Source organism: Vanellus vanellus (assembly GCF_965231255.1).
Source record: "Vanellus vanellus genome assembly, contig: HAP1_SCAFFOLD_2382, whole genome shotgun sequence".
Taxonomy (NCBI): Eukaryota; Metazoa; Chordata; class Aves; order Charadriiformes; family Charadriidae; genus Vanellus; species Vanellus vanellus.
Genome location: NW_028127650.1, coordinates 1 through 10,719, shown reverse-complemented (window position 1 = coordinate 10,719; position 10,719 = coordinate 1). Strand labels below are relative to the sequence as shown.

Genomic DNA, 10,719 nt, shown 5'->3' with positions numbered 1-10,719 from the left:
CCCTCTCCGGTACCGGCTCGCCTTCTCCCCTGCCCCCCGCTGGTCCCGGCGCTCCCGCCCGTCCCGGTACCGGCCTTTCCCCGCCCCCTCGCCCCGGTGCCGGTACCTTGGGGGCCGGGCTCGGCCATGGCGGCGGCCCCTCGGCGGGGTCGGGCCCCGGTTCCCTCCGTCGCTCCCGTCCGGTGCCGCCTCGCTCCGCGCCGCCCCGGCCCCGCCCCGCCCCGCCCCCACCCCGCGGCGCCCCGCCCCCACAGGCACAGCGCATGCGCGAACCACGCCCCCAGCCCCCGCTTCTGGCGCGGGGCACGATGGGAATTGTAGTCCCGCCCCTCCGCCCGCCCCCCGCACAAAGGCAGCCCGAAGCGGCGGCTCCGTCGCGTTTATTGAGGCCGCGGGACCGCGGGGAGGGCCGGGGGGGGGCGGCGGGGGGGGGTCGGGGGCCGCTCAGGCCCCGTAGACGCTCTCGTCGCTGTAAGCGATGTACAGGAAGAAATCCTCCTCGTGGTGCTCCTGGGGGGGTCGGGGGGGGGCGTCAGGGGGGTGCAGACACAGACGCCCCAAAACCGGTACAACCACATAACCCCCCCGCACGGGCACCCCCGGGACCCCCCCCCCAGCTTGTGGGGTGCCCCATTCCCCTCCCCACTCCCCCAGGTCCCGTCCGCCCCCCCCTTCCATGACATGACACCTCCCCCACCGGGCAACTCCAGGGACTCCCCCGAGCTTGTGGGGTGCCTCTCTCTCCCCCTCAGCCCCGCATGACCCCCCCCCACACACACTGGGCATCCCAAGGACCCCTCTGAGCTTGTGCGGTGCTTTGTCACCCCCCCAGCCCCACAGATCCCCCTGCAGCCCCCCATGGGGCCTCCCAGGAACACCCCCCCCCGAGCTTCTGGGGTGCCCCGATCCCCCCCAGCCTCACATGACCCCCCCCCCCCTCCGACCTTGTGGGGTGCCTTGTGTCCCCCCCCCACCCCCACGGGGACCCCACCCGAGCTTCTGGGGTGCCCAACTCCCCCCCACCCTCTCCTACCCCACTCTACCCCCTCCCCCTTCCCATCCTCCGGTTCTCCCCCCACCTCCGGACCTCCCCCCGGCCCCGTGTGTCCCCCCCACCTGGTAGAGCTGCCCCATGGTGGCGCTGGTGGGGGGGATGACGTTGTTGACGAAGAAGAAGAGCGCGTCCTCCGCCCGGAGGTGGATCCGTTTCCGGATCAGGAAGTAAAACTGCCCCACTGGGGGGGGGGGGCACAGTGAGGGGGGGGCCAGGGGACCCCCTCCACCTCCATTCCCCCCCCCCCCTCCCCCCTGTCGCCCCCCCAACCTGTCAGGTCCGAGGGCACCAGGTATTTCTTCTTGTCCAGGTCCCCAATCCGGGCCTTCGGCGCCTTCTCCACGATCACCTGCAGGAAGGGGGGGCGGTGGGTGCGGGGACCCCCCAGAACGTGTGGGGGGGGGGGAGATGGGTGCGGGGACCCCCAAGTGTGGTGGTGGGGGAGATGGGTGCAGAGATCCCCCGGAATTAGAGGAAAGGGGGGGCGGCCCCCACAGGGCCCCCTCGGGTCAGCGATGGGGGGAGAGGGAGTGTGAGAGGGGGGTCCGGGGGGGTGTTCCACTTTAGAGGGGGCTCCCCGGTATGGGGGGGCTCAAGAAGGCCCCCAGGAAAAGGGGGGGAGGGAAGCGTAGGGTGCGCCTCGGAGCGGGGGGGTCCCCATGCGGTTCCAGGGGTCCCCCGGGGGCTCCAGGGTGCCCCGAGAGGTGGTCCCGAAGGTCTCGGGGGGGATCCGAGGGGTTGTCAGGCGGTTCCGGGGGATCCCAGAGGTCCCCGGGGGGTTTCCCGGAGGGTCCCCCCAGAGGTGTCGTGTACCGTCCCGCCCCCCCCCCCCCCCTCACCGGGACGCGGTCCGGGTACTTCTTGCGGATCTTCTCGCCCTCGCAGCGGCGTTTCTCGAACGGGTGCTCCTCCTTGTACAGGAACTTCATGGCCGGGCCGGGACCGGGACCGGGACCGGGTCCGGGACCGGGAGGTGCGCGCGCGGCGGAGGGATACGGCCCCGCCCCCACCGCCGCCACGCAATCGGCGTAGCGCCCCGCCGCGGAAGGGAACGACAGCGCCTGCGCGCTCGGCGTAGCAGCCGCGGAGGTGGCGTAGCGCATGCGCAGCCCGCGCACCCCTCCCCGTCCGCCGTATTCCTCCCCCCACCCCCCCACGCGTGGGTACGGGAACGGCGCACGGCCCCGCCCCGCCCCCGGTAACGGCGGTTGCGCAGCGGGTGGGGCCGGTAAAGGGAGGGGGCGGGGAGAGAACGGGGGGCGGGAACCGGTAGGACCCGGGCGGTGGCGGCGCGGAGGGATCCGCGGCGGTGCTGCGGTCCGTCATGTGACTGACGTCACCGCACGGCCGCTGGGGGGGGTGGGGGGGTGGCGGTGTGCGCTGAGTCACGTGGCGGGCGGGGTCGCGAGGTAAACAGTGGCACCACGTGACCGCCGGCGGCGAAGCGGAGGCGTGGCCAGAGGGAGGGGGCGGAGCCACCGCTGGGACGCGGACGGAACCACGGGGGGGGCGGGGGGGGGGCGTGGAACGACGACGCAGACGGAACCACCACGTGTGGGTGGGGGACAAAGGGACCCATGGAGGACCCCGGGGGGGTCCAGAGGTCCGGGGGAGCCCCCCCAGGGGGTCACAGGGTTGGGGGGGAACACCCCAGAGCACAGAGAGGGCGGAGACGCCGGCAGGTGGGACCCAGGTCTTTTAAAAACAAGAGGGCGGGGCCGGCAACGCCCATCTGTCTGTCCATCTGTCCGTCCGGGGTGGGGGGCGGCCCCTGTGCCCCCCCACCCCCCCCCAGCACGTGGCTCCACGTTTTGCCCCCCCTCGCCCCGAGGGGTGAAGCTCCAATGTCGTGTGTGTGTCCCCCACACACACCGGGGCGCAGAGTCCATCCCTCGTGGGGGGTCCCCACAGCGCTGTCACTGTCCCTCGTGGGGGGGGACACACACCCCGTGGCGTTGGCTCTGTCCCTCGCTGGGGGGGTCCCCGTGCCGGCAGAGGGTGTGACGGTGACAAGGCGGGGACGGGGCTGCTGTCACCACAGCCGGTGCTGGTGCAGATTGCGGCTCAGGACGGAGCGGACATCGGCTGTGAATCTACGGGGGGGGACAGGGACGGGGGGACAGGGTGAGACCCCAAAACAGCTCTCTGCCACCCCCCCAAACCAGCCAGGACCCCAACACTGGGATGCTCGGGGCCCCATAGCCCACTGTCCACCCCTCCAAGGACACCTCCCACACCCCACTCTGCCCCCCCAGACCATGTTCTGCCCTCCCCGTGACCCCACTGTGCCCCCCGTCACTGCTCTGCCCCCCCACACCCTCAGGGACATCCCTGGGCTCTATTGTGCCCCCCGATCATGCTATGCTCCCACCTGGACACCGTCTAGTCCTCCCTGCGGCCCCCCAGTCCCTGTTCTGGCCTCCCAGGACAGCCCCCACACTCCACAGTGCCCCCCCAGATTGCACTCTGCCCCTTAGGGCACTCCCTAGATGCTGCTGTGTCCCCCAGGGCACCCCCCAGTGCCTGCTGTGTCCATCAGGGACTCCCCTGGGCTCCACTGTGCCCCCCGGGACACCACCTAGGCCTCCCTGTGGCCACCCCAGACCCTTTTCTGCCCCCACCAGGACACCCTCCGTGCTCTGCAGTGCCCCCCCAGATCCCAGTCTGCTCCTTCGGACATCCCCCAGACCACACTGTGCCCCTCCTGGGAAGCCGTCAGACCCTTCTGTATCCTCCCCAACCCAACTCTGCCCCTTTGGACACTCCCTGGACCCTGCTGTGTCCCCCAAGACACCCCCCTCAGACCCCACTGTGTCCCCAGGACACCCCCAGACTCCGCTGTGTCCCCAGGACACCCCCAGACCCCACCGCGTCCCCCCTCAGTCTCACCTCAAGGCATCCAGCATGGGCAGCAGGTTGAGCAGGGCCGTGTCGCTGGGGTCGCTGAACCAGGACTTGATGGGGATGGCGTTATCTGAGGGCAGAGGGGGGGCGGGTGAGGGGCTGGGGGGGCCCTGGGGAGGTCCCCGGTACCGGGGCGGGCCATACCTGGGTGGCTGCGGTAGGCGCCGGGGGAGTTGTCGAGGATGACGATGCTGGAGAGGTCGTTGTGCACCACCGACAGGTCCTTGATGTAACTGCCCAGCTCGAGCGTGCAGTGCTGGGGGCGGGGCCAGGGGTCAGCCCCACCCCCTCGTCTGGCCACGCCCACCCAGCACACAAGGCTCCGCCCACACAGTGCCCATAACCCAGAGGGCAGCACTGCCCCGGCTGCTCTGGCCCCGCCCCGGCTGCTCTGGCCCCGCCCCCTGCCACAGTGGCTCCACCCACCAGGTAGCCCCACCCAGCCCTGTTAGCCCCACCCCATTTATGGCTCCACCCACTAGGCCATTCCCACCCCAGGGCTCCCCCCACCACCACCCTAACTCCACCCACCCTGTGGGCCACACCCTGTGGGTCTGGAACTGGGGCCACGCCCACTGGTGCTTGGCCACACCCCCTTCCACTTAGCACTGCCAGTGGAAGCCCACTCAAGCCCTGCCCCCACCAAAACCCCACCCCTTCTACCCAAGCCCCACCCCCACACTCAAGCCCCGCCCCCACATGCAAACCCTCCCTGCCCTCAAGCCCCACCCACAGAGCTCAAGCCCCACCTCCACACTCAAGCCCCACCCCCTCACACCCAAGCTGACCTCAAGCCCCACCCACAGCACTCAAGCCCCACCCCCTCCCCAGTTCCCCATGTCCCCGGTAAGCCCCGCCCCTCCACAACCAAGCCCCGCCCCCGGCCCCGCCCACCTGCCGGTAGTAGCGGCGGTTGAGGATGCTGCGGTTGTTGTCCAGCTTGTCGGCCACGGCGCAGCCGTAGATCTCCATGCTGGCCGTGAACACCACCAGCTCGTACCACTGGCTCACCTGGGGGCAGGGGGCGAGGGGGGGGGTCAGCGCCGGGATTTGGGGGGATTCGGAGGTTCCCTGGGGCTGGGGGTGGCACTCACTCACCACCTCCAGGAAGAAATCCACGTGGGGCCGCTTGTGCACAAAGAACCGGACGGGGTGTTTGTCAATGACGACCTGGGGAGGGGGAGGTGGTGTTTGGGGGTGTCAGGGGGACCCTGACACTCCCAGGACCCCCCCACTTCGGGCACCAGGAGCCTCAGCTGCACCTCAGTGCCTGGGACCCCCCCAAATTCTGCCACGGGACCCCCGCTTTCTGCCCCCAGCACCCCAAACTCTGCCCCTGAGGACCCCACTGCCTCAGGCACCAGCAGCCTCAGCTCCACCCCAGCGCATGGGGACCCCCAAATTCTGCCCTGTGATGCCCATGTTCTGCCCCCAGCAACCCAAGCTTTTCCCCCTCACACCCCCAAACTCTGGCCCCAGGAACCCCAGGTTCTTCCCCTGGGACCCGTAAACTCTGCCCCGGCACCCCCAAACTCTTTGCCTGAGAACCCCCAGGTTCTTCCCCTGGGAAACCCACAGCCTCAGGCTCCAGCAGCACCTGGGGACCCCCAAACTCTGCCCCTGGAACCCCCACGTTCTGCCCCCAGCACCCCCAAACTCTTTCCCTGGGAAATCCCAGGTTCTGCCCCCAGCACCCCCAAACTTTGCCCTCTGCCCCCCCCAGGTTCTGCCTCCCACCCCTGGGCCCCCCCCCAACCTTGAGGATGAAGTCCGGGGGGGTCCCCGGGCGCACGGTGGGCCGCAGCACGCCGTCGTGGTGGGAGTGGATCAGGGTCTCGTCCAGGTCCAACACCAGGATCTTCCTCTTCACCTGGTCTGGGGGGGCAAAGGGGGGTCAGGGGTCTCCCCACACTCAGGGGAGTTCCCACCGCCCCCTCCGAGTCCCAACACATCACATCTCTCTCCCTCCTTCTCAGAGCTCCCCCAAATTCAGGGCTGTCCCTGCATGGCCCCACAGTCCCCTCTCCGTTTAGGGGTTCCCCCGTCCCGCCTCCCCCCCTTTGGGGGTTCCCCCCACCCATGGCGGGGGTGGGCCCCCCCCGGACTTACTGAGGCGGTTGCGGGAGACGGGGGAGAGGGGCAGAACGTCGTATCGCACCGTCTGGTACTGGATCACCTGTCGGGACAGAGGTGGGGGCTGTCGCGACCAGGGGGACCCCCAAAATGGTGGCGGGGGGACACCCCTGAACCTGAACCCCTCGTCCCGCCCCGTGGGGGAGGGCGGCGGGGCTAAAACGGGGCATCCCGCCCCCAAACGCCCAAAATAGAACCCAGACGTCCAGGCCCCCCCCCCCCCCCGTCACTGTGTCCTGGCAGTGTCCCCTCTGCCGTCACCGCCGGGCACCGAGCCCCGGGGGGGGACACCGTGTGTGTCCCCGTTCCCCCCCCGCGCTAAATTAAACCTCTCACCTGCTGCCCCTCATCAGCGCCCCCCCCGCACCCCGCACCCCCCGCCCGGACATCTGCGTCCCCCCTCCCGCACCCCCAAACCCCCCACGATGGACCCGGGGGGGGCTTGGCCCACGGGTCGCCCGGTGTGTCGCCGGTTTGGGGACGTGGAGGAGCCCCCGGAGCCCCGCCCCCCCGCCGGGTGAGGACCCCCCCCCCAAACCGGAGGGACGCGGGGGGATTCGGTGAAGAAACCGAGACATGGACAGAGCCCCCCACCCCCCAACCAGCCGCAGAAGAAGCGGGACCCCCACAGCCGGGCCTGGCCCCTCCCAAAGTCCCGGTACAGCCGGTGCCCGCCCCCCACGCCCCCTTTCCCGCTGCCGGTACTCACGGTGCGGCCCCCCGCTCCCGGTACTCACAGTGCGGACCTGGCGGCGCAGCATGTAGAGCAGGAAGCTCCAGAGTTTAGTGGCGAAGGCCACGAAGGTGCGGAGCCCCAACAGGCACTGAGTCCGCATCATCCCGGCACCGGCACCGGTACCTGCCCCGGTTCCGGCCCCGCCGCCGCCTCCCCCCGCCCGGCCCAGCTCCGCCAGCTTCGCTCCCCCCGCGCCGGGGGCGGCGGCGGCCCCAGCCCCGGGCCGGCCACGGGACCCCCGGCCCCGCTTTGGCCGCCGGCCCGGGGGAGGTGGTTCCGGTGGTATCGGCGGCCCCGGAGGCTCGGAGAAAGGGGCGGCGGCGGCGGCTTCGGAGGAGCGGGAGAGGCGGTCCCGGGGAAGGGCCCGCGGCGGTCCCCGGCCGCGGCGGGTCGCTCGAGCTCGGCCGTTACCGGCGGGCGCCCCGGGCCGCCGCCATCGCGCTCCCGCCCGGCCCCTCCCGCCTCTCTCGCCGCCGCCGGGGTCACTTCCGGCCGAGCACTTCCGGGGCGCGGGCGCGGCGCCAAGGCCGGGCGCGAGGCGAGAGGGGGCGGCGCGCCTGCGCGGCCACTGGGGGGTGTGGCCTTTCACGAAGAGGGAGTGGTCTAAACAAGGGGGCGCGGCCTCCAGGGATGAAGGGGCGTGGTGAATGGGGCGGGGAAAGCACTGGGGCGTGGCCATTGGGGGCGTAGTCGTGGTTATTTCGATGTAAAATAGGAGGCGTGGCCTCTGGGGGCGTGGCCTCCCCTTTCCAGCATCACCCCGGGTCCCTCATTCCCCCCTCCCCGTAATCGGGGTCCCCCACCCACCCCAACACGGAGGTCCCACGCGTCCGGGCCCCCTCCCACCCCCCAAATTGGGGTGTGCCCCCCCCCCACAGGGGACTCTCCCTGCGACCACAGGTGGGTGGGGGGAGATGCCACATCTTTATTGGGGTCCCCACATACAGTGAAACCCCCCCCAGTCTTTGTGTAGGTCCTACAAAATCCCCCCCCGGGGGGGGGGTCCTGGGGCGGGGGGGGGAGGGGTGTCAAACATCCAGGTCGTCATCGGGGTCCTCCTCCTCAGGGGGGTCCGGGTCGCAGACAATGGTTCCGGGTGTCTGGAGGAGGGTCGACCTCCTGTTTGACGGGGGGGGGTGTGGGGGTGGGTGGTGTGTGTTACTGGGGACACTGGTCCTAACTGGGAGGGAGACTGGGCTGCCCCCTGCCCCCAACACTCACCTGGGGGGGCTGAGCTGGTACGGGGGGGGAACAGCTGCCCGTGCTGCCCGCTCGGCCGCCGACAGCCGCAGGCGGAAGGTGAGGGGGTGGGGGACCCCAAAATCCCCAGAGGACGCAGTCTTGTGGGGGTCCCCCTCCTCCTCCAGCACGGGGGGGGGTGCCCCCCCCAGGGAGCGCAGGGACCCGTCGGGCAGAAGGGTGAAACTCTCGTCCTGGGGAGGGGAAGGATTTGGAGGGGGGGAAGGGGACGGGATGGGGGGCACCCCGAATTGCCCCCCCCCCCCATTCACCCACCTTCCTCCTGACCCCCCCTTTGCGGGGGCAGCTGAGTACGCTGACGAGTCGGGGGGTGCCGGGGGGCCCCCCCAGGGTGAGCTGGGTGCTGGCCATGGCCCCCAGCGCCCGCAGCAGCCCGGGGGGGTGCAGGTCCTCGTGCAGCAGCGCCAGCAGGCGGGAGGGGGGCCCTTGGTGGGGGGGAGGTGGGTGTTGGGGGGATGGGGGGGACAAACCCCCACCTGGGGCAGCGCCCCCCACACCCCAACCCCGTGGGCACCCTGTGGGTTTCCCCCCCCGGCACCCCAAACCCCAATTGGGGGGAGCTGTACCCCAAACCCTTGGGGACCCCACCCCGCCAATCTGGGGGGGCCCCCCATGCCCCAAACTCATGGGGATTCTCGTGTTTCCCCCCCCCAATCTGGGGGAACAGCAAACACCCCTGTGTTAGCCCCCCCCCAAGCCCTATTTGGCAGGGGGGGCCTGTACCCCAACCCCACGAGAACCCCAATGTGTGGCACCCCCCGAGTCTGCCCCCCCCGGACCCCAAGGGGACCCCAAATTGCTGACCGGAGCTGGGCCCCCCCCCCAGCAGAGCCCCCAGGGCCTGGCAGAGGCGGGGGGGGGGCACGCGCAGCAGCAGCCAACTGAGCGAGTCCAGCACCAGCGTCAGGGGCCCCCCCGGGGGGAGACCCCCCCCCAGCAGCCCCCCGACATCCGCTGCCCGCAGCAGCTCAGCCTCCGGCTCCGTCCAGCCCAGGGGGTCCCGGAAGCCATCGCGGTACAGGAGCCTGCGGGGGAGCAAGGGGGGTCAGGGGGGGCCAGAGGGGTCAGGGAGGGTCGGGAGGAGCTATGGGGGTCCATAGGTGCCCCTGGGGGGGTGGTTGGGGGGGCCACAGGGGTCCTACGGGGGTCCAGAGGGGATCTATGGGGGACCATAGGTGCCTCTGAGGGGGCTATGGGGGGGCTATGGGGGACTGGGGGGGTTCTATGGGCGTGCATAGGTGCCTCTGGGGGTCCTGAGAGGGTTATGGGGGGCCACAGGATGGGGGGGATGGGGGGGCCCTGGGGAGGTCGGGGGGGGTCCATAGGGCGCCCATGGGGGGCTGGGGGGGGCTATAGGGGGGTCGTGCTCACCGCTGCCTCACGGTGGGGCTCAGCCCAACCTCGAAGCGCTCCCGGGGGACGTCGAAGAGGAGGACGAGGACGCGCTCGGCCCTGGGGGGGGTGTCAGTGAGGGGGGGGCGGTGTTAACGCCCCATCCCCCCCCCTCAGCCCCCCCGGCCCCCCCGAAGCCCCCCACCTCTGCACGGCGGCGGTGACGAAGGCCCGGAGGAGACTGCGGCCCTCACAGGCGGCGCTGTCTGGGGGCGACACGGGTGAGACCCACACTTGGCCCCACGGCACCCCACAGCCCCTCCCCCCCCCAGCACCCCAAAACCAGCCCCAGGGCACCCCATAGCCCCCCCAAATCAGCCCCACAGCCCCCCCCAAACCACCCCAGCCCCCAAATCAGCCCCGCAGCCCCCCTCCCGAGCCGCACAGCCCCCCAACAACAGCCCCCCAGGACCCCACACCCAGCCCCAGGGCACCCCACAGCCCCCCAGATCATCCCCACAGCCCCCCCCGTCAGCCCCGCACACACACACCCCGGAGCCCCCCCGGCCCCCCAAACAGCCCCAGGACACCCCACAGCCCCCCCGACTCCCCCCACCCCGCACGAGGATCAGCCCCTCCGCGCCGCCCGCCACCAGCGCCTCCAGCATCGCCCGCCCGGCGCCTCCCGATGACGTCACCGTACGGCGTCGGGCGCCGCCATGGCCGGACGGGCGCCGGTCGGTGACGCCACCGTACGGAAACGGGAGCCGCCATGTTGGGCCTGCGCGTTTCTGGGGGGGGCACATGACCCTTTGCGGGGGACACGACCCTTTAGGGGGGTGTCGAGGAACCGGACTCGCCCAGAAAAGGTTTAAAACACACACAAAAAAATTTATTGCGTACAAAACTACTTGTGAGACCCCCAAAACCCCTACCCGGCGGGGGGGGGGGGGGGCACCCCAAAACTTGGGGAGCGGCCAACACCGACCTGGGGGGGCTCCCTGCCCCCTAAGTGGGGAGGCGGGTACACCACAAGGGTCCTCAGAGTGCCCCCCCCCCCCCGACCCCCCCCCCAGGCTTACAGCAGTGCTCAGGGCTTGGGGGGGGTCCCATAGCGGTGGGGGGAGGGGGTTCAGCGTGGGGGGTGTCCCCATAATGGGGGGAGGCTCGGGAGGGTGGGGGTCCCCCTCAGACGTACTCGCTGCCGGGGGGCCGGGTGCCGGGGGCTTTGCCGCGGGGGTAGGCCCGACCGCGGGGCCCCCCCCTGGGGCAGGAGCAGGCCAACATGGACCCCCCCAGC

At 71.4% G+C, this 10,719-nt stretch overlaps 3 protein-coding genes across 3 annotated transcripts; all 3 read right to left on the bottom strand.

Moving 5' to 3' along the window:
- Positions 1-364: 364 nt before the first annotated feature.
- GABARAP (GABA type A receptor-associated protein) lies at positions 365-2,115 on the bottom strand. Its single transcript, XM_082500941.1, has 4 exons — positions 1,894-2,115; positions 1,325-1,403; positions 1,117-1,235; positions 365-510 (listed from the first exon to the last, which is right to left on the bottom strand). The coding sequence occupies exons 1-4, from the start codon at positions 1,981-1,983 to the stop codon at positions 445-447; spliced, it is 354 nt and encodes a 117-aa protein (XP_082357067.1). The 5' UTR covers positions 1,984-2,115; the 3' UTR covers positions 365-444.
- A 617-nt stretch (positions 2,116-2,732) lies between these two features.
- CTDNEP1 (CTD nuclear envelope phosphatase 1) lies at positions 2,733-7,291 on the bottom strand. Its single transcript, XM_082500942.1, has 8 exons — positions 6,829-7,291; positions 6,068-6,134; positions 5,715-5,833; positions 5,057-5,128; positions 4,853-4,969; positions 4,103-4,214; positions 3,944-4,028; positions 2,733-3,147 (listed from the first exon to the last, which is right to left on the bottom strand). Exons 1-8 carry the CDS (start codon positions 6,928-6,930, stop codon positions 3,087-3,089), a joined length of 735 nt encoding a protein of 244 aa, XP_082357068.1. The 5' UTR covers positions 6,931-7,291; the 3' UTR covers positions 2,733-3,086.
- Positions 7,292-7,721: 430 nt separating this feature from the next.
- ELP5 (elongator acetyltransferase complex subunit 5) lies at positions 7,722-10,210 on the bottom strand (the record flags this gene model as incomplete). The annotated part of the gene is made up of 7 exons (XM_082500940.1): positions 7,722-7,946; positions 8,049-8,260; positions 8,343-8,512; positions 8,892-9,112; positions 9,459-9,539; positions 9,625-9,685; positions 10,036-10,210. Coding segments are annotated over 7 exons (1,011 nt in total), but the record flags the coding sequence as incomplete, so codon positions are not given.
- Positions 10,211-10,719: the final 509 nt, after the last annotated feature.

What these genes read in the sequence shown, in the direction of transcription:
- CTDNEP1 (XM_082500942.1), bottom strand. Translation starts at nt 6,930, where the DNA reads ATGATGCGGACTCAGTGCCTGTTGGGGCTCCGCACCTTCGTGGCCTTC. An exon ending in TGCGCCGCCAGGTCCGCACT is followed by an intron (nt 6,135 to 6,828) that starts GTGAGTACCGGG and finishes CTGTCCCGACAG; the next exon opens with GTGATCCAGTACCAGACGGT. An exon ending in CCCCGGACTTCATCCTCAAG is followed by an intron (nt 5,129 to 5,714) that starts GTTGGGGGGGGG and finishes CCCCCTCCCCAG; the next exon opens with GTCGTCATTGACAAACACCC.
- GABARAP (XM_082500941.1), bottom strand. Translation starts at nt 1,983, where the DNA reads ATGAAGTTCCTGTACAAGGAGGAGCACCCGTTCGAGAAACGCCGCTGC. An exon ending in GGTGCCCTCGGACCTGACAG is followed by an intron (nt 1,236 to 1,324) that starts GTTGGGGGGGCG and finishes CCCCCCCCCCAG; the next exon opens with TGGGGCAGTTTTACTTCCTG. An exon ending in CCATGGGGCAGCTCTACCAG is followed by an intron (nt 511 to 1,116) that starts GTGGGGGGGACA and finishes CGACCCCCCCAG; the next exon opens with GAGCACCACGAGGAGGATTT.